Genomic DNA, 26,392 nt, shown 5'->3' with positions numbered 1-26,392 from the left:
CCCCCCCCCACCTGGCCCTCATAATTACTCACTCGGTTCAGTAATCAGAGTAAAATGAAGTGACAAATCTGCTGTTTGCGTGTCAATGTGTGTGTCAATATGTGTGTGCACAGTCATTAGGTATTGTGACACTCACAGGGTCACAAGTAGGCTTCAGCTAATAATGAGAGGCCATGAGTTGCCCATCACTGAGCTGTCACCATCCATTCACACATTTTATGGTCCAGTGTGTTATATCAGACTTCGTACTAACACGCATGCCAGGCAAAAAATATAAATTTTCCTCATTGGAAGGCTTGAATTTTTTAAATAATAAAAAGTTTGTGGTTTGCTCCTTTATATCTGCTATATAATTGAAGTTTGTTAGTCTGAGGTTTTTATGGCTGAAAAGTATCAAAATGTTCACGGAAACGTCTCAAACCGCTCCTGCTTGTTTCTCTGCCATTCATCACATGTTCCTAAAATGTGGGTAGCCATAAGATATAGATACACTGGCTCTATTTGAAAGCTCAGGTTTGTGTCTGTGCTGTGTGTGTGAGAGGAAACTAATCAGCTTGTTAGATATAGATGAACGTAGCATCTGGTAAGCTAATGCACATTGCTAATTGCTGTTGCTTCATGCCTGTTGGCTACAGATTATTTGATATCATATTTTTCTTCTAAGCATTATTGCTACTGCTAACTTCTTACTGTGACTATGTCGTATCGATGCTGTTAACCGTTTAAGGCCGACTGCTGTTGCTTCTGCTAATTCTTTCCTATTTTCTATCTGCCACGTATGCAGATATTTGTTTCTGACTCTCCTGTTATGATAAATCTGTATGGGTGTAGTCTAAACTCGAGCTTAGGCCCTAGGCCTCTGTGTTGGCTAATGTTACTTCACAGTAGGAATACCAATGGCTCCAAGCATCTCAGCTCTGGCTTAATCACCAAGCGTATTAACCAAAGAAATCTATTCAGATGTGAAAATGCAATGAAAAGACATTAAGGCTCATGTTTAATGCTCATTTTCAGTCTTGGATAATGTTCACTCAGTAGTCAGTGTTATGTAATATGATGAGCGACAATAATCGCTGCCTATCTATATATATATATATATATATATATATATATATATATCTATCATAGAGTGTAAAGTATGAAAGTAGGACACAATGGTCATCAGGGTTTGTTTTGTGCACATGTGATGGATACAGTCATTACAGCAGCTTCATGAAATTGATGCAAAGCTCCACACCCACCAGATATTAAGGCCTTTTGATTAAATTTGTCGAATGGTTTGTAAGCCATTACATTTGTTGATATTAAGCACCTCTCACCACCTTTTCTTTTTAGTTATCATTAATGGACTTTTATTTTGAACAAAATAAATTCCTGAACAGATTCACTCATAGTGAATCCACACACACACACACACACACACACACACACACACACACACTGCTTGTTAAGTTGAAAAGTTGACTCCCTGCTCTTTTCGTTTCTCCACAGTCTATCCAGACCTTTGTAATATCAGCCTGGCAGCACTGGGTGACACACAGAAGCACCAAGACCGCATTGCATTCTGGGACGACGTGTATGGCTTCAACATGGCATGCATGAAGAAGGCTGTGGTGCCTGAGGCTATGGTCGAAGTGGTGAGAGCAGATACCCAAATCTCTGAGCCGACAGTCATACAGGTAAACATGCTTATAGGCTACTGCCATAACCTAAGGTGTCATTGCTTTGGAAGATTGTAACATTACAGAGTTTAAATTCCAAGTAGCAAAAGTATTAAGTGTTTCTAAAATTACAATGAAGTGCAAGAGGGCGACGTGTCCTCATTATTTGACATATTACTGGTTGTTTATTGTTTTATGCTGTTTTCTGCATTTGTATGAAATAGGGGAAAATAAAAAAGAAGTTTAACTTGCATTACCTAATACTAGTGTGTCAGTAGTGTATAATTTTACCACTTCAGGTCTGTTAAAATATTCAGATCAAACAATCAGAGAGGAAACCAGTGCTCACAAATCAAGGGATCCAAGGTGTAGTTGAAAAAAAGAAAGAAAACATTTGTTATTTATGAAACAGCTTAGGAAATTTAGAAACATAATAGAACAGTTTTTAAATTAAGCTTAAGCCTTTGTCTCAAAAGTAAAAATTCATGTCATCTGTGGATGACACTAACTGCCCAATATCTGGTAATTAAAACCTGTATCGGATGGATTTATTGGTAAAACAGTTAGTCAGTCCAATCGTGTGTGTGTGTGTGTGTGTGTGTGTGTGTGTGTGTGTGTGTGTGTGTGTGTGTGTGTGTGCGCGCGTGTGTGTGCGCGCGACAACACACACACATACACATCACAAACAGGGGAAATAGAGTTTGTGGGGCCCAAGCTGTTAGGGCAGAGACAGAGAAGGAGAGCAGGAGTTAGCTGTAGAGAAAGAGAGAGATAGGGCCCTGAAGATAGGTAGGTGTGTGTGTGTGTGTATGTGTGTGTGCACGTGTAGTGATGCTGTAGCGCTGGGTGATTGATCTATCTAATCCTTGTTTAAGTTCCTCTTAAGGAAACTTCATTACTCTCAGCCCCCTGTGGATAGAGCAGTTTTCACTGAGCTGATGGGAGAGCACACACACACATTACGCAAAGATAAAACAAACACACACACACAGTCCCACGTCTAAGAACATAGATGCCTCTTCTGAATGTTTCTGTACAGGACTGCTCTTCCCCCTTGTCTCTCATACCGCCGTGTGTTTCTTTGCCGGTTGGCCTATTTGCTAAGTAGCATGTCCTCCACCCATCTGTGGATGTGATGAATGAGGGGAGAACTTGATATAATGGAATTTGAATCCTCTAATCGATAGTTTCTCCCCTCCAGTGACAAATAGACAGCCCCTCTGCCCAAATTACATGGACTCTCATCTATTGCCTCCCGTTGATACGATCCAATAACATTCCATTAAGGCTGGCTGCTATTCCGTAAAATTGAGAGCCCTTTCGTGGAATTATAAATTCCTGCAAAACAGATTTTTTTTCTCAGTGAGAACAGATAAGAATGTTAAACTAGAGGAATATTTAACTTGCAATTGAAGCTGCTTTCAACCTGCTTAATCACACAATGCGTTTCATGCTCAGTCATGGTTTTAATACTGGTTGTTGTGCTGATGTCAGTGAGTTTTATTCATCTATAAGTAAAACTCGGCCACCAGCAGAATGGCTGTGCCGTAAATCACTCCGTATTTACAATATGGTGCACTATATGTACTTTCCAAACCACCCCCACCTGCCACTCCACCATATATACTGCCTATATAATAGACACTAATGCCTCATTTAGGCAATGTTGACAGAGGAAACAGGAAAAACATCCATTATTTTGACTTGAAAATGTTTGTTCATTATTCTAAGATTGTGTTGTTGTTTTTCATTTTAGCATAAGGCTGCAACAGAACATGTGAAAAAATGTATCTGAATACTTTCTGAATGAACTGTACATCCTGTTTAGCACGTTTAGTTGTCTACTCGAGAAACCAGCTTTTTTTCGGTATATGTACTTATTTTGAAGCTTTGTGCTTATTGTTTCCTGTTTTTTTTATCTTATTTTTTTGTATTGCTTAATCACAATTCATACTGTATCAGTGTTAATCTTTTTTTTTATGGTGTGCATCATAAAATGTGTTTTTTACTTTGAACAGACGATTGACTGTAACAGAGTGTGTCTGTCTGAGCTGGAGTTCACATCAGATTTCTGCTTGAAGATAACAAACACTACAGACTGCACTGTAAGTAACACACACACATACACACACATGTTGACACTACCCACTTGCATACTGAGTGGGTAGCGTAGGACTGAGATATCCACGGTGCTATTGCTATGAGAAGAGTTTGTAAAGTTAACATTTAAAATTATATTAGAAATAAATGATTTGAAGTGCTTTGCTAATAACATTAATTTCCTCTGCAGAAATCAAGTATACCTTTGTGGCATTAGGTCTTAGCTGTGTGAGAAATATTTAATTAGCATGTCACTTTTTATACTGCAAAATTTATTTATGAATAAAAAGTATCTTTCCCAGGCGAATTTGTTTCAGTTCTACTTCAGTCCGAGTGTTAAACATAAAGGACTACACCAAAAAAAAAAAAAAGACCTGAGACAAAAGTTTGAACATCCACTGGTATCGTCTGTCATTTATCAGAGATGTTGTGCGAAGGGAACAAGGCAGTACAAACAGCAAAGACATCAGTCAGGTCATGTTGATGGATTATGTTTCTGTATTTGAGAGGATGTCTGTCAGTTGATAGTTAATAGAGTTTCAAATCGAATCAGAGCAGTGAGGCTAATGTGACTTTGAATTACGTGTCATAGTGAATGTTCACAGGCTGTTTGCCCTGTCATTCTCTCAAACGCCAAAACACACTTGCTTACACAGTCACAACCCACCTCTCAACTTGGAGTCGTAAGCGCCTGCCGTGTTTGTAGATGCCTGTCCTGGTTTTTTTTTGTTATTCCTTATGTTTCAACTTCCTTCCAACCTCTTGTACATGCTTTTCCCACATGTCAAAACAATACTTAACAGTATTTTAACATACTTATATGTAGGGCTGCACAATTAATCAAATTATAATCAAACTCAACATGACCAAGTGCAATATGAAAATCACAGGAGCTGCAATTTTCCTGATAAAAGTCAAATGTGCCACAACATTGTTTTGTGCGTTGTTCGCACCGTAAGCGTTGTGGTGCTACAGAGGCGCCTCGGCCTACAAATCATATTCTCCAAATGTAAAAGAACATGTTTGTTTGATACAAGATCCAACAAAAAGCACATCATCATCATCATTAAAAAGAAATAAAAAATTCAGTGAAAATGAAATGCAAAAATAACCATTCTGACTGAAATCGCAGTATCTGCCAAATAAATGTAATATGATTTTTTAATTTTTTGCATATCCCGTTTACGGTTTTCAAAAATAATTTAACCCTGTTAACCGGCAGCACTTATACTGTATCTCTGCCCAGAATCAAAATGAAACAACAGCCGACTCATTTAATTTCATCACTGAAAATAAATGCTGATCATTTACGACCTTTTTGCGAAAGTCCAATGAAAGACGTCACATGACTCATCTGAAACCTGGCCGAGTTGTGTTAAGCTGCGATGTGTAGGTCAGCCTGACCAATGACAACGCAGCACAAAACTGAAGTGTGTGTCCTCAGTAGCTGTAGGCACCAAAGCATGGAGAATGGTTTATGAGTTTATTTGGTGAGGTGCTGGCAGCCGCCATCAACCCCCCCCCAGCCATCCCCACCCACTCCCCCTGAGCTTCCTCCAGTTTCTCAGCCACATTTCTCTCTAACAGCAGCGACCTGCCGACCACAGAGCAGCCACACCACTGAGCACTGACGCTGTGCGCTGTGAGAAGTGATCTGTCTGTACGAGGAAAAAAAAAAGAAAAGAAAAGGCCATTGTGTTGGAGCAGCTTTGTGTTGTGCTGCAGTGTTACTGCACTGTCTGGTGTATTCGTTTAATGGATAATCAATAGGTGGTTATTTTCTGGCCTGTGCTCCCTGGGTAAGGCTGGTGGACTTAATGGGATTTGCAAACATCCACTCATTTTTCCTGTTTTTTCTGCTCTGTAATTGAAAGCAACCAGTTTTCTATATCTAGGACGTAAGTCCAGTCATGTTAGGGGCACGCCGCAGCAAAACAGATGATGGGATCATGAGGTGCGGAGGTTTCATATTCAGTCATGCTCTCACACTCGTGGTTTCTGGCTTTTATAATGCAGGTATTTTGTGTATAAGGTATCACTTCGCCTCCAGCATCCAGCCTGTTTGTCATAGGATTTACAGATGATTATTGACTGGCAGGAGAAGGGAGAGGTTACCATAAAGATACTGATCTGTAGTCAGTGTTGGCTGCGGCTCCTCAGTAGTTAAGGTTAGGATGTGTGAAGGGTAAACCGCTCCTGGACCAGTGCTCGGGGATCGGTGAGGAAGAGCAGCCGCTGCTCCCGTCCTGTGATGGAGCGCCTGCTTTTGTTCTCTTGTCGACAGTCCATTCATCAGCTCAGCCTGCCTAACCTTGCATTAAATGAACAGCACAACCCCTGCGTCTGCGCCGTTCACGCACAAGACAAATCCTCTTGCTTTTGCTTTATTTTATCCCTCCTTGCCTCCCTTTTACATTTCACATGCTCTGCACCTTGCATGCATTGTGTCTGCAATTGCAAACTGAAGCCACATGCAGAATGTATATGTGCTGAAACATTCATTAAATATTGGATCAGAAATTCTCTCAGGGCATCTGTTTCCCCAGCTCCATGATCCATTTACCTCAACTGTAGATCAGGTAGCAAAAATGCCTCAACCGCTCCTAAAGGCTGAACATGATGTATGCTGATAGCATGGCAGGAGAGAATAAGTTTCTGTCTGTAATTAATTTTAACACCTCTGTGTCACTGCTGCTGACGTAGCTACTGTAGTGCTACAGTCTCTGCAATCCATCTTTAACCTGCTTTCCATCAAATTTAAATTGTGTGGGGTGGCGATGGCCTTCTGGACTGACGGAGAAGACACTCGTCAACTTCAAGGGCGATTTTCAGCACATTAGGAAGGGAATTGTTAATGGAAAAATCCACTCTCACGAATTTAACTCTCAACAGAGGATCAGTACATAGCGTTCAGAGTTGGAATATCAGCTGACTGTCAACAACAACTGCTTTGGCAGACTACTAGTTTACTACTAACAGATGTTAGACATATTGATCTATGTTATTTATGTCATGAAGTTAAAGGGGAAGTGCATTGATTTTACTCATCAGTCTGTTTACAGGTCTTGGAGAGTACTACTGCATATGTGCTTCTTTTTGCTTAATTATATTTAATGGTGCTGGATTTGTTTTAGATTAGTTTTTTCTTTGCAAAGCACATTGGTAACATTGAGACATGCTATGTAAATAATGTTTATTGAAAAAAGTTGTAACAAACCTTTTGTGACCTCAAGACTAGAAATATAAAAAAATCTGTGTGGATTGTGAGTGCAGGAAAAGACGGGGCCTGGCAAATGAAGTTGCCTAACCAGAAGAAAGTTACAGACATAAGGCTATAAAGGTGCACTACGTCAGAGTGGTAAAATTTTCTGATATAACTAGTAACTGATAGTAAGACTAGTGGTAGGGATGATGACTGGACCACTGAGCGAGCCATGGCATTCAGATGAAACTCCATATCAAGCCAGTGGGTTCGGCCACGGCAGCTTAAGTGGTGGGTGTGACACTGGTTCAAGCTGCGGAGTCGCTGCTCTTTGCCTGGCTGAGCGAAGGGATTAAAGCAGCTTAAAGGTGAGTTAGGTTTAAAGGCATCAGGTCAGGATAGAGAATGCTGTTGCCAGTCATGAGGCCCAGCGTTATTAATGACGGTACAGCCAGAGTCCCAGTGCGGAGCCTAGTGATGGTTCAAAACATCATTTAACATGAATGCTGGGCCTCCATAGGAGTTCTCGCCTAACCTTTGGCACATTTAACTGTGCATTGATAACCGTCCGTCATGAGTCCAACAGTGTAATAGAAGTGCAGTGATAAATTGGAACTCTTTTAATTGTCAAGTCCACTTTCTAAATCTCTATAAACAGACTGCTTTGCTTCAGCTTTATCAGGTCCAGGTCAGGAAAAATAAGTGAGTAAGGCTAGAGGCTTATGTTAAGACGCTGGTTTGTGTGGCACACTGTTGGCGAAGCGGTAACCTTACTATCAACCACGCCAGAGACCAGCCAAGGCACTGCTGCCAGGAGGTGAACCCCAGAGACCTGGGCTTTTAGGAGCCAATATCCTGTGGCAAGTAGATGAACTGCAGCTTAACAGACTAAAGCATTTGTGCCATACACAGAGGAATCCACTGCAGGAAAGACATAGACCAGAACAGTGTCTGCTCACACAGCAACAGAAACAGACCAGATGCCACGCAGCCACAAGATATGTTTAATATATTTAACAAGGGGTGAAATTCTTTTCAACTATAAAACTTCCACTCTTTCATTATCACCCTCTCATCCAACAGGAGCCAGATGCATCAATTCCAGACACACTGAGTGTTGTCCAAAGGCACTGTGACAGATGTGGGCAATCACTAAAGGGGATAGTACTTTATAATAGTACAGACATATGAGGGTTGACTCGCTTTTCTCTAATTGTTTATCTGCAGTTCTGTTCTTAAAGGGGAGATTATGGTACTTGTCAAGCGGGGGGTTATTATCATATTTTTGAGTATTGGTTATCATATTATTAAACACTGCCAGAACCTGGTGGTAGAGGAGGAGAAGGAGGAGGCATTCATGTGCATGCATACATGAGAGCACCATCTTAGGAAATGGGTCTTGGAGAAAACAGTGATTAGAAATCAAAGCAAATGAGAAACCAAAGAAACATATACTTGAATATGAACTTACTAAATAAAGCTCATATATACGTACATGTTACATAACCAAACCAAATGTAAAACTAAACAAAATAAGAGCTTTACACCTGACTGGTGAGGGAATGAGTGACGCTCTGTCATACTCCATTGTAGAGATTTGGGAAACAAACACTGGAAGAATGGAGCAGCTGGGGGAAAGGGCGTGAGCCATCAACAACTTTCCAATAACACTTCAGTGCAACAGAAACTGAAACTTTTCCTTGAGTCCAAACAAAAGTAAACAGAAAGTAATCACCTGGACTTTCCAGTAGCAAAGTGCACAGCAGCTGTTGGAGAATCGACCTTGTTTTCTTTATTTTTTTAGTGGCAGTGGATGAAGACTGCACAGAGCATTTATTCTCTGGACTTGCAGCCACAAGCCAGCTTCTTGCAATTGATGATCTTTGTTAAGCTTTATCCACACAAACTAAATCAAAAATGGAGGTTTGGAGGCTCAGGAGGTCGAGCCCTCTAATTTGGTAGGTTGGTGGTTCAATTCCCGGCTACTCCAGTCCTTGGGCAACATACTGAGTTATGAATTGCCCCGGAATGGGTGAATGTGGCTTGTAGTGTAAAGCGCTTTGAGTGGTCAATAAGACTATAAATGTACGGTCTATTTTCCATTACTGAGCAACACTCAAAGCTTTTGTGATGATTTGTCAACTGCGGCAGAGTTTACATTTCCCAAATCTCTGCAACAGAGAGTAAACGTGAGTAAAAATGATCATGACCAGTGGTCATAGAATAAGGAAAAATAAGAGCCAGGCTGACAAAAAGTGGAATTTCCCTCTGGTGTGTACATCACCTGATCAAAGCTCAGTGATGCAGCTAACTGCAGTTCGCTTTGCACAGCTCGTCTCTGGGCCTTCCTCTCACTGTTACAGTAGAGTTGTTTGTCTGAGATGCAACATGAGTGAGGAACACCAATGGGAGGTGCGCTGCAGCCAAAGCTGATCCGTGCTGCACCTGACTAGAGAGGCAGCAGTCGGACGAAGAGGCAGGGAGGAGAGACACAGGAGGTGGAGGGGGGGGTGAGTAGGGGGAGTCACACCAACCCGTCCACAATGTGGTCGTGCTTGACGCCTCCACGCCTGGATAAACCCCATCAAAAGCGCATTAGCCCTCTCTTCCCCCACCCTCCCTCCCCCTCAGTGCTCCTCCCATTCCCTCCCCTTAACACCCCACCCCACCTCCCTCCGTACGTCCCCCCACTGTTGTATAATAGTATCTGGCCAGGCCACGCGGCTCGCTGACACACAGCCAGGCGAAAGGGGAGCGATGATGAATTGCTCCCTGTTGGTGTTATCCATGATGATAATTATTAATTTTCCCACTGCTCTTCCTGGAGAATGGGGGCCGGAGAGCTGCAGTGTTGCGGAGCCTCCTCCGTGGGCTGTCAAGAAGCCCACTGTCATCACTTATCACAGACAGAGCCAGGGCCCAAGGCTAAACGCTGATGAAAATGAAAAGCGCTCATTCTGATTTGTCCTGTTTTTGGTGTGTGTGTGTGTGTGTGTGTGTGTGTGTGTGTCTCTCTGTGCTTTAAGTTTCCCTCTCTCTTCCTTGCCCTCGTCTCTCTGTCCGTCGCGCTCACTTCCTTAACCCTCCTTACCATTATTGCCCCCATGTGCTGGGATACAGAGGAATTACTTGTCAGGTACAACATAACAGCAGGGGGTTGTTTCCATTAAAATAATCAAACACAGATTTTGAACATAAATTCAAAAACTTAAATTTTTAATTTAAGTTTCTGATTATTCTAAATTTAAGATCAATATTACAATCAAGACTGTATTAATCAATATTTTTGATATTAACATGAAAGGTCCCATATTAATCCATGTCCTTTTTTTGGTTATAAAGCAGATGTAGGTGCTATATAAATACTGAAAGTTTCAAAATGCACACAGCCTGTGTTAAGACACTGAGCCTTAAAACGAGCCGTCAGGACTTCCGTCACTTTGTGATGTCACAACGATCTAGTCACCGCCCTCTGCCGTGCCCCCAGCGTGTCCCACCCCGACCCACCGTCCATTGTTGTTGTGTTGTTTTAACTTAATTAACAACACAACACCAAGCAGTCATTCTGTCATTAAGAGGGCAATCTACAAGACAGAAAAATGTTGGAGGAAAACGCTGCATAATCGTTGGACGTTAGGAAGCCAATATATCATTGCACAGATAGTACAGATAGTAATGGTAGAGAACAGTGGCTATAGTTTGTTTTTCTGAAATTCCCGAGCATTTTAATCTGAATTTGACCAGGCTACGACCCGTTACCTGTGGTCAGCCTATAAGAGGAGAGGCTCATAGACTGAAACACAACACCCTGTTCTTGCTAGTGCTGCAGGGAGAAGCGAGATAGATGTAGAACTATATTGAGATGTTTTTTTGTTTTGTTCGGTCTAAGAAGAACTTTTATCAACCTACTTTCTAGCAAACAGGCGGCGACTCTTTGCTAGAAGTTAGGTAAACAAGCTCTGATGAAGCCACTGTACACATGCTTAACACTCAGTTGGACTGAGTTGGCAACTAGATGGTAAAGAAAGTAGAACATGTAGCAGCTAAAGAGCCAGATGTTTGTCTCAGCAGGTGATGGAGACCAAAACAGAGCTAAAAGAGGATTCATTATTGGACTTAAATTCATTAGTTGGACAGAAACACGACTGAGTAAATGATAATGTTGCTGTATGTGTAAATAGACAACAACATACCTTTTTAACTGTGTTTTAATTCTTATCAAGTGAAGATGAACATAAACAGAAACTCCTTCAGTCTCCATCTGGAGTTTAAGTTTGGATCTAGCTGTACCGTTTTAATGGCTGTTGTAAAAACTATCATTAAGTCCTTTCAAAGGGCCTCAAGAAGTTTGAAAAACTCTCTTCCCCCAGCACAGTTTGAATCAGAAAGTATTAAAAGCCTCTGGTACAGTAGATATCAGGTCATCAAGGTCTTTGTCTATCCGATCACTCACATCTTTTGTGTTTTATGTATGAGGCTATTACATTCCTGTTTTGTTTTTTTTCTTTCAAATGTGATTTTAATGGCGCCGAGCTTCTCCATCGGTTTTGTGTTTGTAAGTTTCACTCTGTGGCCTAAATTTTAATTGCTCATCTCACCGTGGTGTGAAAGTTGCACAAGGCAGAAGTGACAATCAATCTCGCTTATGAGGCGTTGTCATCGGCGAGGAACGATGAGGATGATCTCTGCCTCTCCGGCTGAGAGAGGTGAATCCGCTCTGCCTGATGAGTAATTATGGCTAATTTCCTAATTACCTCAGCACCAAGCGTCTCTGTAGCGTTCATTAAAAGCCATAATTGCATTGGGGTGACATGCTCTTTTATCCTCTTTCGGTTCTTTTCTGGCGGTTTAGCTGTGAGCTAGCGGTGCCGCCCCCGCCTGTCTGAGTCGATAAAGGCTGATTGAAGCCTCTGTGCGGGGAGTGTGTTGAACACGGCTTCTGACGGCATCATGATTACCAAGTCTGCATGTGTGTATCTTTGTGTGTGCACTGTATGTAGCTGCACTATGAAAAAAAAAAAGGGTTTCTTTTATCCAGTTTCACCAGGAAAAATTATTTAAATACAATTTGGAGACTTTTACAGAAGCTGTGAACAGATGGTGCTGATGCTTCTCCAAGTGATACAAACAAATTTAGAAAAAACCTCCTCCCCAGCTTTTATATAATGCTACAGCTCCTTTCCTTCTCCTGTTCCTTGCCTCCCTTTCAACTTTCCCTGTGTCTTCTTTCTGTCTGTTTTCCTGTTTTTTGTTTTTTTTTACCTCTTCCTTTCCTCTCATCTGCCCTCTCTTTCCCTCTTTCCCTCTCCCGCATTGATTCGGCTCTTCTTTGTCTCGGAGAGCTGGCCTCCAAGTTGTCAGCTGCGTCAGGATTAAAAGCTATTAGTTCTGCATCATTGCCACTACAAGTGCGCTCCTGAGATTGATAGAGTGCCTCTCTTCCTCCAGTGGGGGGAGAAATGGGAGGAAAACAAGCCTGGGGGGTGGTTTTTACCTCACATATCTGACAACGGTCACCTACAGCCACTCTGGCCCTAGACTTCCCCTCGGTTTGTTTTTAGATGTGTGAATTGGTTTTCACTCAAATGTGTTCATAGCTCTGCAAATCCTCACCAGCAGACAGGATATTGTAAAAGAAAGACTACATTTCAGTCAGTTGAATACCCAATGTGAAGGAAAAGGAGTCTGTCATTTCTGGTCACATCGAAGACCTAAAAAAAAAAAAAAAAAGCCTTGATGAAACCTCAGACTTGGGAGTTCATTCTCTTTTGGTCATATCAACATAACGATGGATTCCCTGAGAGCAGAGATTTGTCAGTTATCTAATATCCTTTCCCCTGTTGGGCATTATTCAGATGAGCCCAAATCCATATTCATTTGGACCAAAACCACATTAGTGTTTATTTTCCTGCTGAGTGTTTTTCACAATGCTGCAACACTGTCACCAAAAATGACCACCTTTGCTAATTTCATGATCCATTCTGGATTTTTTTTTTTTTTTTTTATCGTCAGCAAAATTGCCTCAATGTTGTTGGCGGCTGCCTCATAATTTATTTCTTTTGTCCGGTGACAAGTCTCCCAGATGAGGTGAGAGCGAGCACATGGGACGTGTTGTTGACTCAGCCTAAATGAGAAACCAAGTCGGCTCTGAGATGGAGGAGATGGAAGAAAACACAGTGCAGTTCTCATATGAGTCATATTAATACTCACTGTAACTGTAACAGGGTGGCCCATACAGTTGAGCAGACCACAGATACACACTTAACACACACATAACAATGACGCGTGATGCAGGGCAAACAAGAGTCTGAATTCTTATGCCTCCTCGAAGGTAACACCATAAAGGAGCAGTACCTTAAAGATAAATGTAAATACTTGAACAGTACATTTTCTTTCCAGTTTGGTTTTTACTGCCTTATTCCTGAACACAGCGGCTCATTTTGCCCATTAAAACCCTGAGACTCGTTCTGCCTCCTGCTCGTCAGAGCTGCGGTGTAGTCAAACAAATCCAGGGGTTTATTGTACTGTCACATTCTAACACGCCCCTCATATTTCATTGCAGGCGGTTGTCGGCTACTTTGACATTTTCTTTGACAGAGGCTGCAGCAACAAGGTAAGCAGCAGCGGCAACAGCCAGGCCATTTAACGGAAACTCAATTATGTTCACGCTTTAGCATGTTCCTCCTCCCCGAGGCGTTCGCCGGCAATCGACAGGCAGTCCTAGTCGACTGCTGATATAAGCACTTACCCAGCAGAGCCAGCCAGTCGGAACAGCCAGTGCCAAGCTCTGTGAGCAACACAGTCATGCCTTTTGATTGCACTTCCTATTGTACCTGAGAGTCAGACTGCATGCTACGGACTGGCCAGGAAAGATACCATCTCCGCTGGGAGCTAAGCCAGGAACAACTTAACAGTAAAAACAGTAAAGATATAAGTGTCGTTTATAATACAGACAAAGCTAATAATAATTCCGTCAGATGAAACCATGAATGTAAGATTGTTTCTAAGTCTTTGTGCTCCACCAAGTTTTCCTTGTGTTTTTTTGAGACTTCTACTGAAGTCCTTCCAGGTTTATTCCTCTCAACTTTTAAATGTGTTGTTCTTTTCCATCACTGTTGAGGATGGACTGACGTTAAACAACATGAATGTGACTAGCATGGTTTCCCATAAACTCAAATTAAGCCTCATATAGATTTTCACTGTAACATACCCAGAACTTTTTTTTCCAAGTAGTAAATCAGTTTAAATTGATTATAAACAGATTTTGTTTCCTTAATTATCCAAAAGTTGTTTTTTAGTAGCTGACTAGCAGTGTAGATGGAATCAACAGAACTGGTTTGTGATATTTCTGCTCTTTCTTTCTTTTCACCTACTATCGCATCAGGTGATGTTCTCCACAGGTCCTCAGGTCACAAAGACGCACTGGAAACAGACTGTCTTCCTACTGGACAAGCCTGTTCCTGTCCAAGCAGGTCAGTAACCACACAGATCACCGCACGGCCACGAAACACTTGGAAGCTGTAAGATTTAGCACGACTGTCTACTCTCATGTACATTTTCTCAGGTTGGCATGAGTGGTCAAGTTCAGTTTTGTGCTTCATTTCGATTTGTGTTGCTTTCTCTCGTGATTTGATTTTCCTCCCGAGGATCTCGGTTGTGCGTCGTAGCCCGCTGCAGCAGGTAATCTGTCTGTGGTGGAGATGTAGTCGGGCTGGTTGACACCCGTTATCTGTCACCCACAGAGACAGCGAGAGATCAAAACAAATCACATTCAGCCATCGGCGACGGCATGTAAAACTTCATCTGATAGGCGGTTGCAGGCCTCTGAATCATGACACGTTACAAGAGAAGCACTTTGTAACTGACCAGAGAAATATTTATAGAATCACTGTATCAGCAGATTCCAGTAATATTTAGCTGGTGCAGCTTGCTGTGAGGCGTAGCTGTGAGGATGTTCTCGGGAATATCGTTCCGCAGGTTCAAACTCCAGCAAACATGACGGAGCGTCTCGTATCGCTGTCTGTGCAGTTCACCTCAGAGACGTTGGTCTGCAGTGAAAATGTCATCAACCGACTATCAATGTGTTTTTACTGTAGCGTGTAGATCATACAGCAGTGGCACTGCCAACCAGTAAATCTCATCGTCTCGTCTCGAACCTAAGTGGAACATTTTATACACTTTCACCACATCCCCCCATACACATAGATATAATAAGATAAGATATAACTAAACGTATATCATTTCCAGTTTTGAAGAATCTTTCACACTTAAACATCAGTATGAGAAGCCATTGTTGGTTTGATGAGTTATTTATACTGGTGTTTGTTTGTGGTGATGAGCGTTGTACTGTACAATAAAAATGCAATCAAACAGGGTGTGTATCGACATCTGCGAGGGTCTGAGTGGATCCGGCCCAAATACATGACTGCACGCACGAGAACCATATGTGCATCCATGTCTTCACTGAGTTACCTGCATGCTACTTTCACACTGTAATGAGTCCAACACCTATGAATCTCCCATAGAAATATTATGCTCCAAAGACATGACATATGTGAAAATATGAATATCACAACAGCGTTGTTCTGATATTGATATATTTCACTGTTAGCGGTTCTGTTCTGCAGACACGTTGAACTTTATGCCATCTAACTTTTAAAGGAAAGAAACTGAGTCCTCTCACACCTGATAAGTTAATGCAGCTAATAATTAAAAAGCACCTTTTTTTTCGGTTTAATACACTCGGCTAATGTTAGCAAACTTTACATAGATATGACCGTGTAGCCAACATTACTGAGTCCCAAAAGTTAGTGCCTTTTCACCTGAGAGAGCTTTCTGGTCTTCGTCTTCATCTGTTGTCCCAGGAAGGACGTCTCTTAGCCTGGGTCTTTAGATCACCAGATGTTAGAGCTTTCATTAACTAAATACAGGAGTAATCTGTGTATGATGCTGTTGTTATGAATCTTTGATTGTGGCAAACTTATAGTTTTTTGTGTTGGTGGTTTTGAGAATGGTCCTGTATTTATTACCACTGTAAGCTCTGGCCCCCTGTTTGCGTTATCATAATGGGAATCGCAGATGTGTCCGCTGACGTGAGGATGGATGAGCCTCGGGGGCCAGCTGTCCGCTCGCTGACCAGATATCTGATGGAGTCCACTGTAATAAATGACCTGCAGAGGGACGGAAGCGCTTGATGTCCAGCGGCCCTTAGGCGTGCTCAGCCCCCGTTGGCGGCAGCCAGGACGATAAGAACGTCGAAAGCTCTGACGCCGCTCAAACGCTATCGCAGGCTTCGCGCTCCACTGAGTCAGATAAATGCAGCAGAATGTGAGAGCTGAGGGCCACATTATGTTAACAGTGAGCAGAGGTAGGAAACTGCAGAGCCAAACAAAGACAGATTTCATGAGACGATCTGGTGCAGAATTTCACTTTGCTCACACCTGTGTGTGTGTGTGTGTGTGTGTGTGTGTGTGTGTGTGTGTGTGTGTGTGTGTGTGTGTGTGTGTGTATTCACAGACACACATGCGTAGATGTACAGGAGATGAAAATGAATCATATGCTTTGATGCTTTGGCCTTCTCACGTCTCAGAGCAGTGGAACCCAGTTGAAAACTTCTGAGGGGTTTTGGACCAGTGTGTTTGTGCTTTTTCTCCGTCATCACCATAACAACGAGGAGGAAATATCTTTTAGAACAATGCTGTTAATCGGAGCAGTGAAGCAATTTTCTCGCAGCTTGTGGTGGTTACTGTTATTTTTTTCCTTTGCCTTGTCACCTGCATGTACTGTATGTACATACACATGCCACAGTGCTAAACCTGGAAAACCCGATTTGCCCCCTTATTCGGTTTTAAGTGTATTTTGTTCTTTTCGGGGGTAAATGTGTAACAGTTTTGTTTTTTTAGTTTTTTATTCAGTGTTCAAGATAAACTGAATGAATACCAGTAAGTTCCCAAAGGATGAATTATAGTTTCCAGCCCCGCTGAACTTTTCTCTGCAGATTGTCATGGCATTTACTGAGCACCTTATGCTTCATGCTCCCATGAAGATGAACCCATTTTGAGCACTCCACCTTAAGGCTAAAAATCCACCGGCTTGCAGAGTTTGTATTTCCTCTCTGTGTTTATATGCGTTTCCTCCCGGTCCTTCGGTTTCCTCTCACACTCAGGTCAGATGAATTGCAAACACTAAATTACTGGTGGGTGCAAATATACGTGTGAAGGGCGATAGTGACAGACTGGTGACTTGTGTAGATGTACTCCACCTCTCGGCCAATGAGTGCTGCCGTAGGTTTGGGTTATGTGGGTACAGGTAATGGATGGATGGATTTTACTTAATCCACAGGAAGATTGGGATAATTTGTCGAGAAGTTTCAACAGCCCCATGAACCCCTACAAAATCATTAGTTTGCAGTTTGTGCTGTGTAATAAACATGGCTGCCTCTAGAGGCCACCAGACTTTAGTTTTAGACGTAACAATTTCTCCTTTCCTCTCTCTCTGTCTTTTTTAACCTTGTGCCTGATTTTACTGTCAGCAGGGAGTATCTGGGCTCTCGGGGGTAACCTGGGAGCATAGTGACATGTGACAGCATTAACCAAGACACACACACACACAACCACACACACACACACACACACACACACGTTCACAGCCTGAGCTCAGAACCAGCCCGTTCTGATCTAGCTGAGCTTAAACTAACGTGGAGTCGATAAAGCTCCATCAGTCTGGCAGTGTGCTGTGTGTGTGTGAACCGAGCAGTTTGAGCAGAAAAAAAAGTTTAAGGGAAGAAGAAAATAAAGGCAGGGTTGAGAGAGAGTGAGCAGCAAGTTATTGATGTGCTCGCTCTACCCTGGCACCCTGACGGTCCCGAGCCTCCTCCAGGGGCCGTAAACCAGAAATGGAGTTTTTAACAGCATTCACCGGCTGCCTGCTATGCTCCTATGGTGTACTTTACAACACACACTGCTCCTTTACGCACTCAAACTCACAAGAGATGTTGCATACTTCTATACTAAACTTCCCTCTGGCTATTATAAAAAACTTCCTAAAGTCACCTTGAAGATGACAAAACTCTCTCTCTCTCACACACACACACACACACACACACACGCACGCACATACACGCACGCACGCACACACACACACACACACACACACACAGCGGCCTCTCCTCCTGGGTGTTGACTGAGAAGCATCTTCAGCTCTGATTGGCTGTAGTGAGGACCAGGCATAAACATCCAGTGGTTTGTTTTAATACAGAGTCTGTCTGTGGTGATTTATTGTGGCAGAGACCGAATCCTATTTGATGTGTTTGTACGAGTGCAGCAGTAATTAACTCTGTGGCTGCGCTTCTGTGGGAGGTGCCGGTGGAAGAGGGAGAATGCACGCAGCCGGCTGGAACAAAACATCCCTGCAAATCCTCCCGCCTGGCAGCGTAATAAATTAAACAGCGAATCATTTGTCATGCTCCGGTGTGTTTGTGTAGCTCCGGTATTGAAGAGGAGGTTCCTTTTTCACAGTTTTACCTACTTAATGTTCGTCGGAGAAAGGAGGTCACACTTTTTTTTCGTCCCTTGGTCGTCGAGGTGAGGCGGTGCCCTGGTTACCTGCGCAGAGGGCCGCTCAGAGCAGCTGAAACATGGGCGTGCGTCCTTGTCGGGGCTTTCATTGGACGGTCAGGTGGTCTTTGTTCCCACCCACTTTCATGACTCACCTCCTCTGTTCCGAGTTGTGTTATACCTTCTTCTTAATCTCCTCTTTCCCCCCCCGCCCTCATCCATCCAGACACAGTTTAAACACCTCTACCCCTCCACGCTTCCCCCCGCTCGTCTGAACTCTGAAGGTCCTTGAGCTGTCCAACAGCAGCGGCCGAGCCAAACTTCAAGTTCTTCAGGGCTATAATTCAAACGACGGCTTGGTTTTTGTGTTTGCGGTGGTGCTGGGGATATACAACCCATCAGCTCTGCTTCTTAGCTCTGCACTGAGCAGGAGAGGCCTGAGAATAGAGGGAGAGCGTCACTGCAGCGTGGAAGTCAGCAGTTCTGTATGAGAGTAGTCCACTGCTGTGGGGTCATTATACAAATTAGTTGTTTTTTTAAACCTTTGGGAATGTGTCCGTATTCACGTTAATTATTAAAAATCTAGTTGAAAATTTGATTATCACAAGTCGCCACTCAGGAGAAATGTTTTTCAACTCCATAGATTCCCCAAGCTTTGCTTTCATAAGGACATAAAGTCCAGGTAAAGATCAGGTCGGACCAGTCCTCTCTGTGGGCATTTTCTGTGAAAACTGAAAATGATGAGTCGTAGTATTGAAGCACTGCAGCTTACTCTACTCTTGCTCTCGCTGTATGGAGCTGCAGACACTGTAGTGAGTGTGAGCCAAGTGGTTAAAATGTAAATGACAACAGTTTAAATGAATCACTAATGCGAGCCGTGTATTTCCAGTGTAATTTCATGGAGAAAGACTGCGCTGGGCTGAGATGGGCTGTTTCTGTGGGCCTGCTTGTGCTTAATGACACTGGCATGTTGATGTACGACACTGTGGTGAAAGCCCGGCTCCGTTCCCCGACTCATTTCCACACATGGTTAACTCTTTCTCCCAGCATCTGAGTGGCCAGTTTACTGAAGGCACCGTGGCCCTCTTCCACGGGGAGGTTGGTCTGACTGATTACAGCCGAGCTGCTGCAGTCGCACCACGACGGAACAGACACTCCGTCGTTGCTTGTATGTTTCAATAGTTTAATCGGAAACATGAGGGAGGAGTTGGAGCATTGGTCGCAGTTTTTTTTTTTCGTCTTTTGTCCCAAACCCCTTTTTCTCTGTCAGTTCTGTTTTAACAAAAGGTTACCAAAGGTCAAGCAATTATTTCTTTGAACTTCATTGGTTTGACTGCAGCCACCCGCTGCCTCCCATGAGCTCTGTTGCTCTAACCAGACTACAGCTAGTGAGGAATTGAGGCTCCTTGTGTCATTTCCTATAAAATGAGTGAAAGCAAAGTTTTTGTTTGTTTTGTTTTCATTGACATTAATGGAAATGTATCTGGAAATTCACAATATTGTGTTATAAATATAATATTATTTTAAATGGATGAAATTGCCATATTTCCCCTTAATCTACACTCAGGAACCCATAATGCCACAGAAATTTCTGCAAATTTAATAAAAATCTAAAACTGAAAGCTTTCATTTACCAAAAACATGTTTTCACTTCCTCACTATCGGATATTGAGTGGAAATTAATGAGTAAAAGTGGCAATTTTATTTATTTAAAACAAGGTAAGCAAAAAGTGAAGGGGTCTGAAGCCACTGTAGATGCTGTTTGGTTTTTTGCGTTGGCTACTTTCGGGAGATCTGCATGAGGTTGAGCGCCACCTGAAATCTGGGAGGAGAGATGCCTGAAGGAAGAGGAACTGAAACTACCAGCTGATCCCAGTGGATTTCTGTTTTTCAGGTTTAGATTGCAGAGATCTGAGTCTTCAGTCAGAATCCTATAAGTCAGATGCAGACAGGCGACACATCACCCTTTACACTGAGATCACCAGTGTTAGCCACACGATAAACACAAACCAGACTTGTGTGTGTTATTGACCTTTTCTGTTGCAGTTGGGTCGTCTTGCCTCCATGGTGTTGACCACTGACTCAGTTCATTAAGTTGGTGATGGAGTGTGGGGACAGAACAGTGTCTTTTTAGTTTTTTATAAGAGGCGACGTCATTTTTCTGGCTGCGCAACATTTCTGTCCGTTGGCTACAGTAAAAAGCTTCTGGTCAGTGTACACACAGTGTTTTACTAGATATACGAGAGCCACAAATCTCACTGTGGTTTCTGTCATCTGAAGGCGCCAGCATTAATGAAGCACAGCCCAAAGAAAAACTTCCAACGCCCGAGCTTGACCCCCTTCAGTCCTGATTCTGGACATTGGAACTGTTAAGAAACTTAACTTAACTTTCTTTTTAACTTTCTTCTGCTGATCTTGGAAAAAGTCATTAAATCTGTTAAATTAACTGTAACTTTAAATCCATTTCCCACCTCAACTTATTTAATGCAGCAGCAAGGCTCCTCACTAGAGTTAGGAAGGAAGGTCAATTGATATAGTTTAGTACCTTTACTGTAACAACTGAAACAAACAGGCCTTTACCTGCAAGCAGTTCAGCACACAGGAGGTCAGTCGGGGGCGAAGGCGGAGCTAAGATGAAGGTGAGGTCCAGGTAAAGCGGCAGAGATCAGTGAAACCGGAAGCACTCAACACTGGGGAAAAAAGCTGGAAGGTTTGACATGCGGTACAAAGACAAACTGGCACTGAGACAGATTAAATCCACAAGGGAGGGGAAGGGTAATGAGGGACAGGTGAAACAAATCAGGGCGGAGCAGGCGGTCACTCAGGCGGGAAACACGCAAGGGCAGGAAGTGAATGATCTGAAATGAGAGGAAGGACGAGTATTACAAATAAAGCAGGAAACAGTGAATGGATAATATGAGACATAGACAAACATGACCTAGGGGGCGGGATGGGTCACATTTACACTGAATAGTGTGTTTCTGATTACCCTGAAGGCCGTGGCTCCTAGTTATATCATAGGGTTTGCTAATTCCTCGAGGTGGATCACAGCCTGAGATCCGTCTTAACAGTCCCGATGTCCAGAACCAGCACTAAAGGGGATCATGCTCATTTTTCTGTTAGGACTGTAGAGTGGTTTACTCAGGCTGGAGAGTGCAGCTGTGCTCTGTTTGTTTGTTGTTTGCTTGTTTGCATGTCTTTGGTTTGGTCACTTGTTGGCTTTAAATGCTGTAAAGGACTTTGTAACATTATGAATTTTGCAGTTTACTATGCTGTTTGTAAAATTTCCACCTATGCTTGTTGGTGAGTCTGGCACCTCACCAACAAGAGCACTTTCTGTTCAGCAGCCAGATGTGAAAATGTACAGATGTTCCTTTAGACTTCAGCTCTTGTTCAGTTGTTATCTTCTGGTTCTTGCGGTTGGAAAAACACCCACAGCGTAAATGCTCCAGCCGTTTCTGCAGTGGAGTGACAGACCCAGAGCCAGCAGCGGACTCCATGACAGTGGCGTTGGCATGGTAACGAGTGAGACGTGACAGCAGCAGTGATGGCGGACACTTCGCTAGAGACAGCGCCACAGTCAGCATTTTCCTCCCTCCTCGTCCTCCTCTAACCTCCAGCGATGAGGAGCGTGTGGCGCTCAGAGAGGGGGAGGTGGAGGAGGTGGAGTGAGGGGGGTGAGAGGATGCTTGTTTGCCATTTGGATAAACATTCGTTTACCTCCAGCAATCAAACGTGAAGTTAATCAGAATGGTTATGCGTCATAATCATCAGCGTCTTCTCCCGGCCTCCCAGTCGCTCGTGCGTCGTACTGTAAACGCGCTTCCTCCTCGCCGCCATCTGGAGGTTTCAGCAGGTCTGCTCATACACATACACACTCACACACAATCCTGCTTATTAACATACATTAAACCACGTCCCCTTTACACACATCATCATTTCTATAAGCGCCAGTGCGTCTCCGCTCATGCTGCAGAGGCCTGAGCTCAGCAGCACTGTGCTGCTGCAGGGCATCGGGAAGATTTCCTTTTATGAGCAGTTATTCATTTCCCTTTCTTTACGAACACGCTGATCGATGTCTGACTCGGTGAAATTGTTTTCTGCCTTTTGATGTTTTTCTGATATAAAGACGGAGAAATTATGGTCTTGGATATCAGGGGGAGTGAATGAAGAGCAGTTTTATTTGCTTAAACTTTCTCTAAGGGGAACAAAAACGAAATCCACCCACTGGGATAAAAGTGAATGGGGAAACGTGAATAAGTTTACATACATGTTTAAATAATTTGTCAGTTCACTGTCGTTTTGTTTTTTTGTTTTTTGACATGTTCTTTCATTACCATAAATGTGTCAACACAATGTACACTCCCGCATTAGCTCTACAAATGTGTATTAATCCCCAGCTGAAGATAGTTCCCGACAAATGCTCTACTTAGTCCTGTTTGAGTTACACTTACTAAAACCTAGTGTCTAGCTGTTTCATGATATCACTGAGGTTTTTCTTAAAATATAAATGACATATTTGTGACCAGTGAAGTGATTGCCGGTCTCCAATGTAAAACAAACTCTCTCTTTGCTGTCTTCATCAGGGGAGGAGCTCCGGGGAAAGATAACGGTGCGTAAAAACAAGAAGGATCCTCGCTCGCTGTTGGTCACCTTTGACCTTCGAGACAGGAAGCAGACTTACAGCCTGCAATAACGTTGGCCATCATGCAGTACCACATTCAGAACATACAGCCCACTTTTTTTTATTGACATGATGTATTCACAAAATGTGGGAGTAGGATTAAATTAAACACTTGATTTTGATGATTGAAATGTTAGAATTGTTTCTGTGCCTTTGAATAAAAAACACAATGTTGAGTGAGATTTCCTGCGTGTGAGCTTCATCTATTAAGAATATGGTAACACAATTAAACTGCAGAAAGCTCTTATTTTGGTGATCTGCAGGTCAAATGAAAAGTAAAGTTTTTACATTTCTAGGTTACATATGATCCTTGTTTCAAGGGCAGTCCACTGACTCTATTTCAGTCTGAAGCAGGTCCCAGCTACACACTGAAATACAGTCAGTCCTGTTGAAACAACAATTAAATGAAACCTATAAGTCTAAAAACGTTTCCTTTTTAAATCCAGTCTTAACCTTTAATGTCTTTAGACCTGAAAAACCGCACTGACAGGAAGTGGTTTAGACCGCTCTCATCATGCACCGATACTCACATGCATCCCTGCCTGATCAAAATGTCCAATAAAAGGAAAAAAACATGAAGAGGAATCGGCTGCCAGCTCTTTGTTAAAGAGATTTTGTACTTTTGCCAAGTATTTCTCTTAATTCTCCTCCTTATTGTCCCACTTTGAGCTGTGTGAGATCTCGCCACGGGCGTCATCCATCTTCCATGAGTTTACTGGGACAGTGCAAAATGAATTTAAGCTTAAAAAAAATGGCTGACTGAAGCCTCTTTACATACTTCATTGAGCAACTCTGCTTACAATTAAAGATTTTTTCCTTCCTTCTCTGCCTGAGATGATGAAGCCTGGACTGTGAGAGAAGTGTAGCCCCCTGTGAGGCAGAGGAGGAGGAGGAAGAGGAGGAGGAGCAGAGAGGAGCTGGCTGCCTGTCTCACACATGAGTTGACAGTCACCTCTTCTCATGTATTTCTACTGCCTCTGTTATATCAGTACAGTACAGTCTGCATATATACAACACAAAATATCATGTATGCTCAAAAGAACAGGCAGGAAAAGATGTGAGCTGTCCTATCGGCTCTTCAACCAAAGTCCAATGAATTTTTCCAAGTTTCATTTTCTACCTGAGATGAATCTACGCAGACATTTCTCTCTGCTGTGCTGTTTGCTAAATAAACAAGCATGATGACATGTTCTGTCACATAACAGAAAACAGTTTTAAAGCTGAAACTGATTTTTTAATTTTGTAGTATTTGATATAAGCTGTCTTTAACTAGATACCTTGATGATGTTATTTGTGTCATGTTTTTGAGGCACGTAGTGAAAGAGTCAATTTTGTGTCTCCGGGCTCATTCAGAAGGAAACATATTGTTATTTATCATATAAAAAGTCAAAAATCTTTGCTGCATTTTGTTTCACTTTACTTATAACCTCCTCAAAAGATTCAAACGCTTATTTTTAGGTTGTTTAGGGTGTTTCTTTGGGGTGGCCCCTTACTGGCCTACACCCTGAACACCTTTAGGAAACCTAATTGCGACCTGAATCAAGAAAAAGGCCAAACACGAATTATAAAGTGAGGCCTCTGTCACCCAGGACTGATGATGATGATGATGATGATGATGATGATGATGATGATGATGAGGGGAGCCGTGGGCCTCTGGATGACCTCCTCCTCTGAATCACTGCTTTCCAGGCGCCTCAGATGGATGCGGTTTCTTATCAGTCAGGCAACAGTGGGAGTGATCAATTAATTACACGAGCTCCACGTAATTAACGAGCACGAGGAGACACCCAGAAACCCCATCCGCGAGGCGGTTAGTTCAACTCCAAATAAAAACCGGAATTTGAGACAAATGTTTAGTCAAATCAAGCACAGGCGGTCTGTGAAGGTGGTTCTCTAAAGACGAGCCTTTTGCAAAAACGTTTAAAAGCCTTTAAAAAATAATAAAGTGAAGAAACCAATTGAAGCTCTTTCCTGTGGCCTGTGTTTTGCTGCATGTGTGCAAAGCTCTGCAGCTGTTCTGCTGCTTCTCGTGAGAATCAAAACTAGGAGACTTGGCATGACGTGCGTACGTGCGTGCGCGCGTGTGTGCACCTGTGTGTGCGTGTGTAACACTGTCAGTCCGTGTGTTCAGCAGAGTCTGGAAGAGGAGCAGAAATCAATTACAATTATTCTCTGTTGACAATGTAATTAAAGTCAAGGCAGCGGCCGCCTCTGCCTCTTATCTGCAGCGGACGGAGATTTACAAGCGGAGAGAGCGCAGCGCGCATAATGAGTGAGCGGCCCTGTGAGGGACTCAGTGTCCCGGTGTAACCACACTGATGCCAGCAGGGAGACTGCCTCAAACCTGCTCAGCTGTCGTGAAAGTAGCACAGGTTAGACACAGGGCATCCAGCAGGCCACATGATTTCAATGATTCCGTAGAAAGGCGCTAAAGAGGATTAAGAGTTATTGTAGTTTGTTAGTTTATTAAAACACAGGCTTGTGGGGGTTTTCCTTCAGGGTTTGGGTGTGTGCAAATTATGTTAAAATATGATAAAAATATATATATTTTTAAACGATGTAGCTCTTTAATGTTGGGCAGTTCTCTCGCCTTATAGCTAGTAGGCCTTTCACATGACTGAATACATGTAAAATTAGCCTAATGATTTCCATTAAGATGAAAACATCAATTAAATAGGCCAGTGTATTATTAAAAAAATACACATTCTGCCGGGCAATTTTATTATGATAATAATAATTATTATTATTGTATTTTATTTAATAAATTATTATTATTATTATCTGTCCTACAGGCCTATGTCCCGCCTGGCTTTATCGCTTGTCCTCAAACAAGACCTAGCTAAACAACGTGGTTGCTAGGCAACAACGCACACGCCTAACTGGTTAATTTTGTTACCACATTTATAATGGGACTGTCAGGTGTGAGATTAGCGTCCAGTGTAAAACCAGTTGTAGAGAGTCAGTCAGACGAGAGGGCCCGAGCTGTTTCACTTTATCAAGCAAAAACATTTCAATGTTGCCATAAAGTGTCAGAATCAAACATTTTATAGGCAACGAAATCAATTTCCCGCCCCTGTGGTAGCCTAGTGTGCGTATGTGTGAGTGTTTATAGACTATAGTCTGTGTGTGCTTGTGTGTGTTTTGACTTCAGCCCTTGAACCGCTCACTGACAGTGTGATGGTCTAATGTT

General features: G+C 42.7%; 1 protein-coding gene across 2 annotated transcripts in view; it reads left to right on the top strand.

The window, feature by feature from the left end:
* The window catches only part of prmt3 (protein arginine methyltransferase 3), a 52,205-nt gene extending 28,821 nt beyond the window's left edge, over positions 1–23,384 (top strand). For both annotated transcript variants that reach the window (XM_023406915.2, XM_087174146.1), the window contains 5 exons: positions 1,492–1,679; positions 3,680–3,766; positions 13,526–13,576; positions 14,348–14,435; positions 23,105–23,384. In XM_023406915.2, coding sequence (XP_023262683.1) covers positions 1,492–1,679; positions 3,680–3,766; positions 13,526–13,576; positions 14,348–14,435; positions 23,105–23,214 — 524 coding nt within the window. In that variant the 3' untranslated portion in view covers positions 23,215–23,384. The remainder of the gene's footprint in view (positions 1–1,491; positions 1,680–3,679; positions 3,767–13,525; positions 13,577–14,347; positions 14,436–23,104) is intronic.
* The last annotated feature ends 3,008 nt before the right edge of the window (positions 23,385–26,392 follow it).

The sequence above is a fragment of the Seriola lalandi genome, unplaced genomic scaffold (genome assembly GCF_002814215.2).
Source record: "Seriola lalandi dorsalis isolate HSWRI2012SDOR001 ecotype SW California unplaced genomic scaffold, Sedor1 jcf7180002054319, whole genome shotgun sequence".
NCBI lineage: Eukaryota > Metazoa > Chordata > Actinopteri > Carangiformes > Carangidae > Seriola > Seriola lalandi.
Note: the sequence above shows the minus strand (reverse complement) of the source record. Positions and strands in the feature narration are given on the sequence as shown.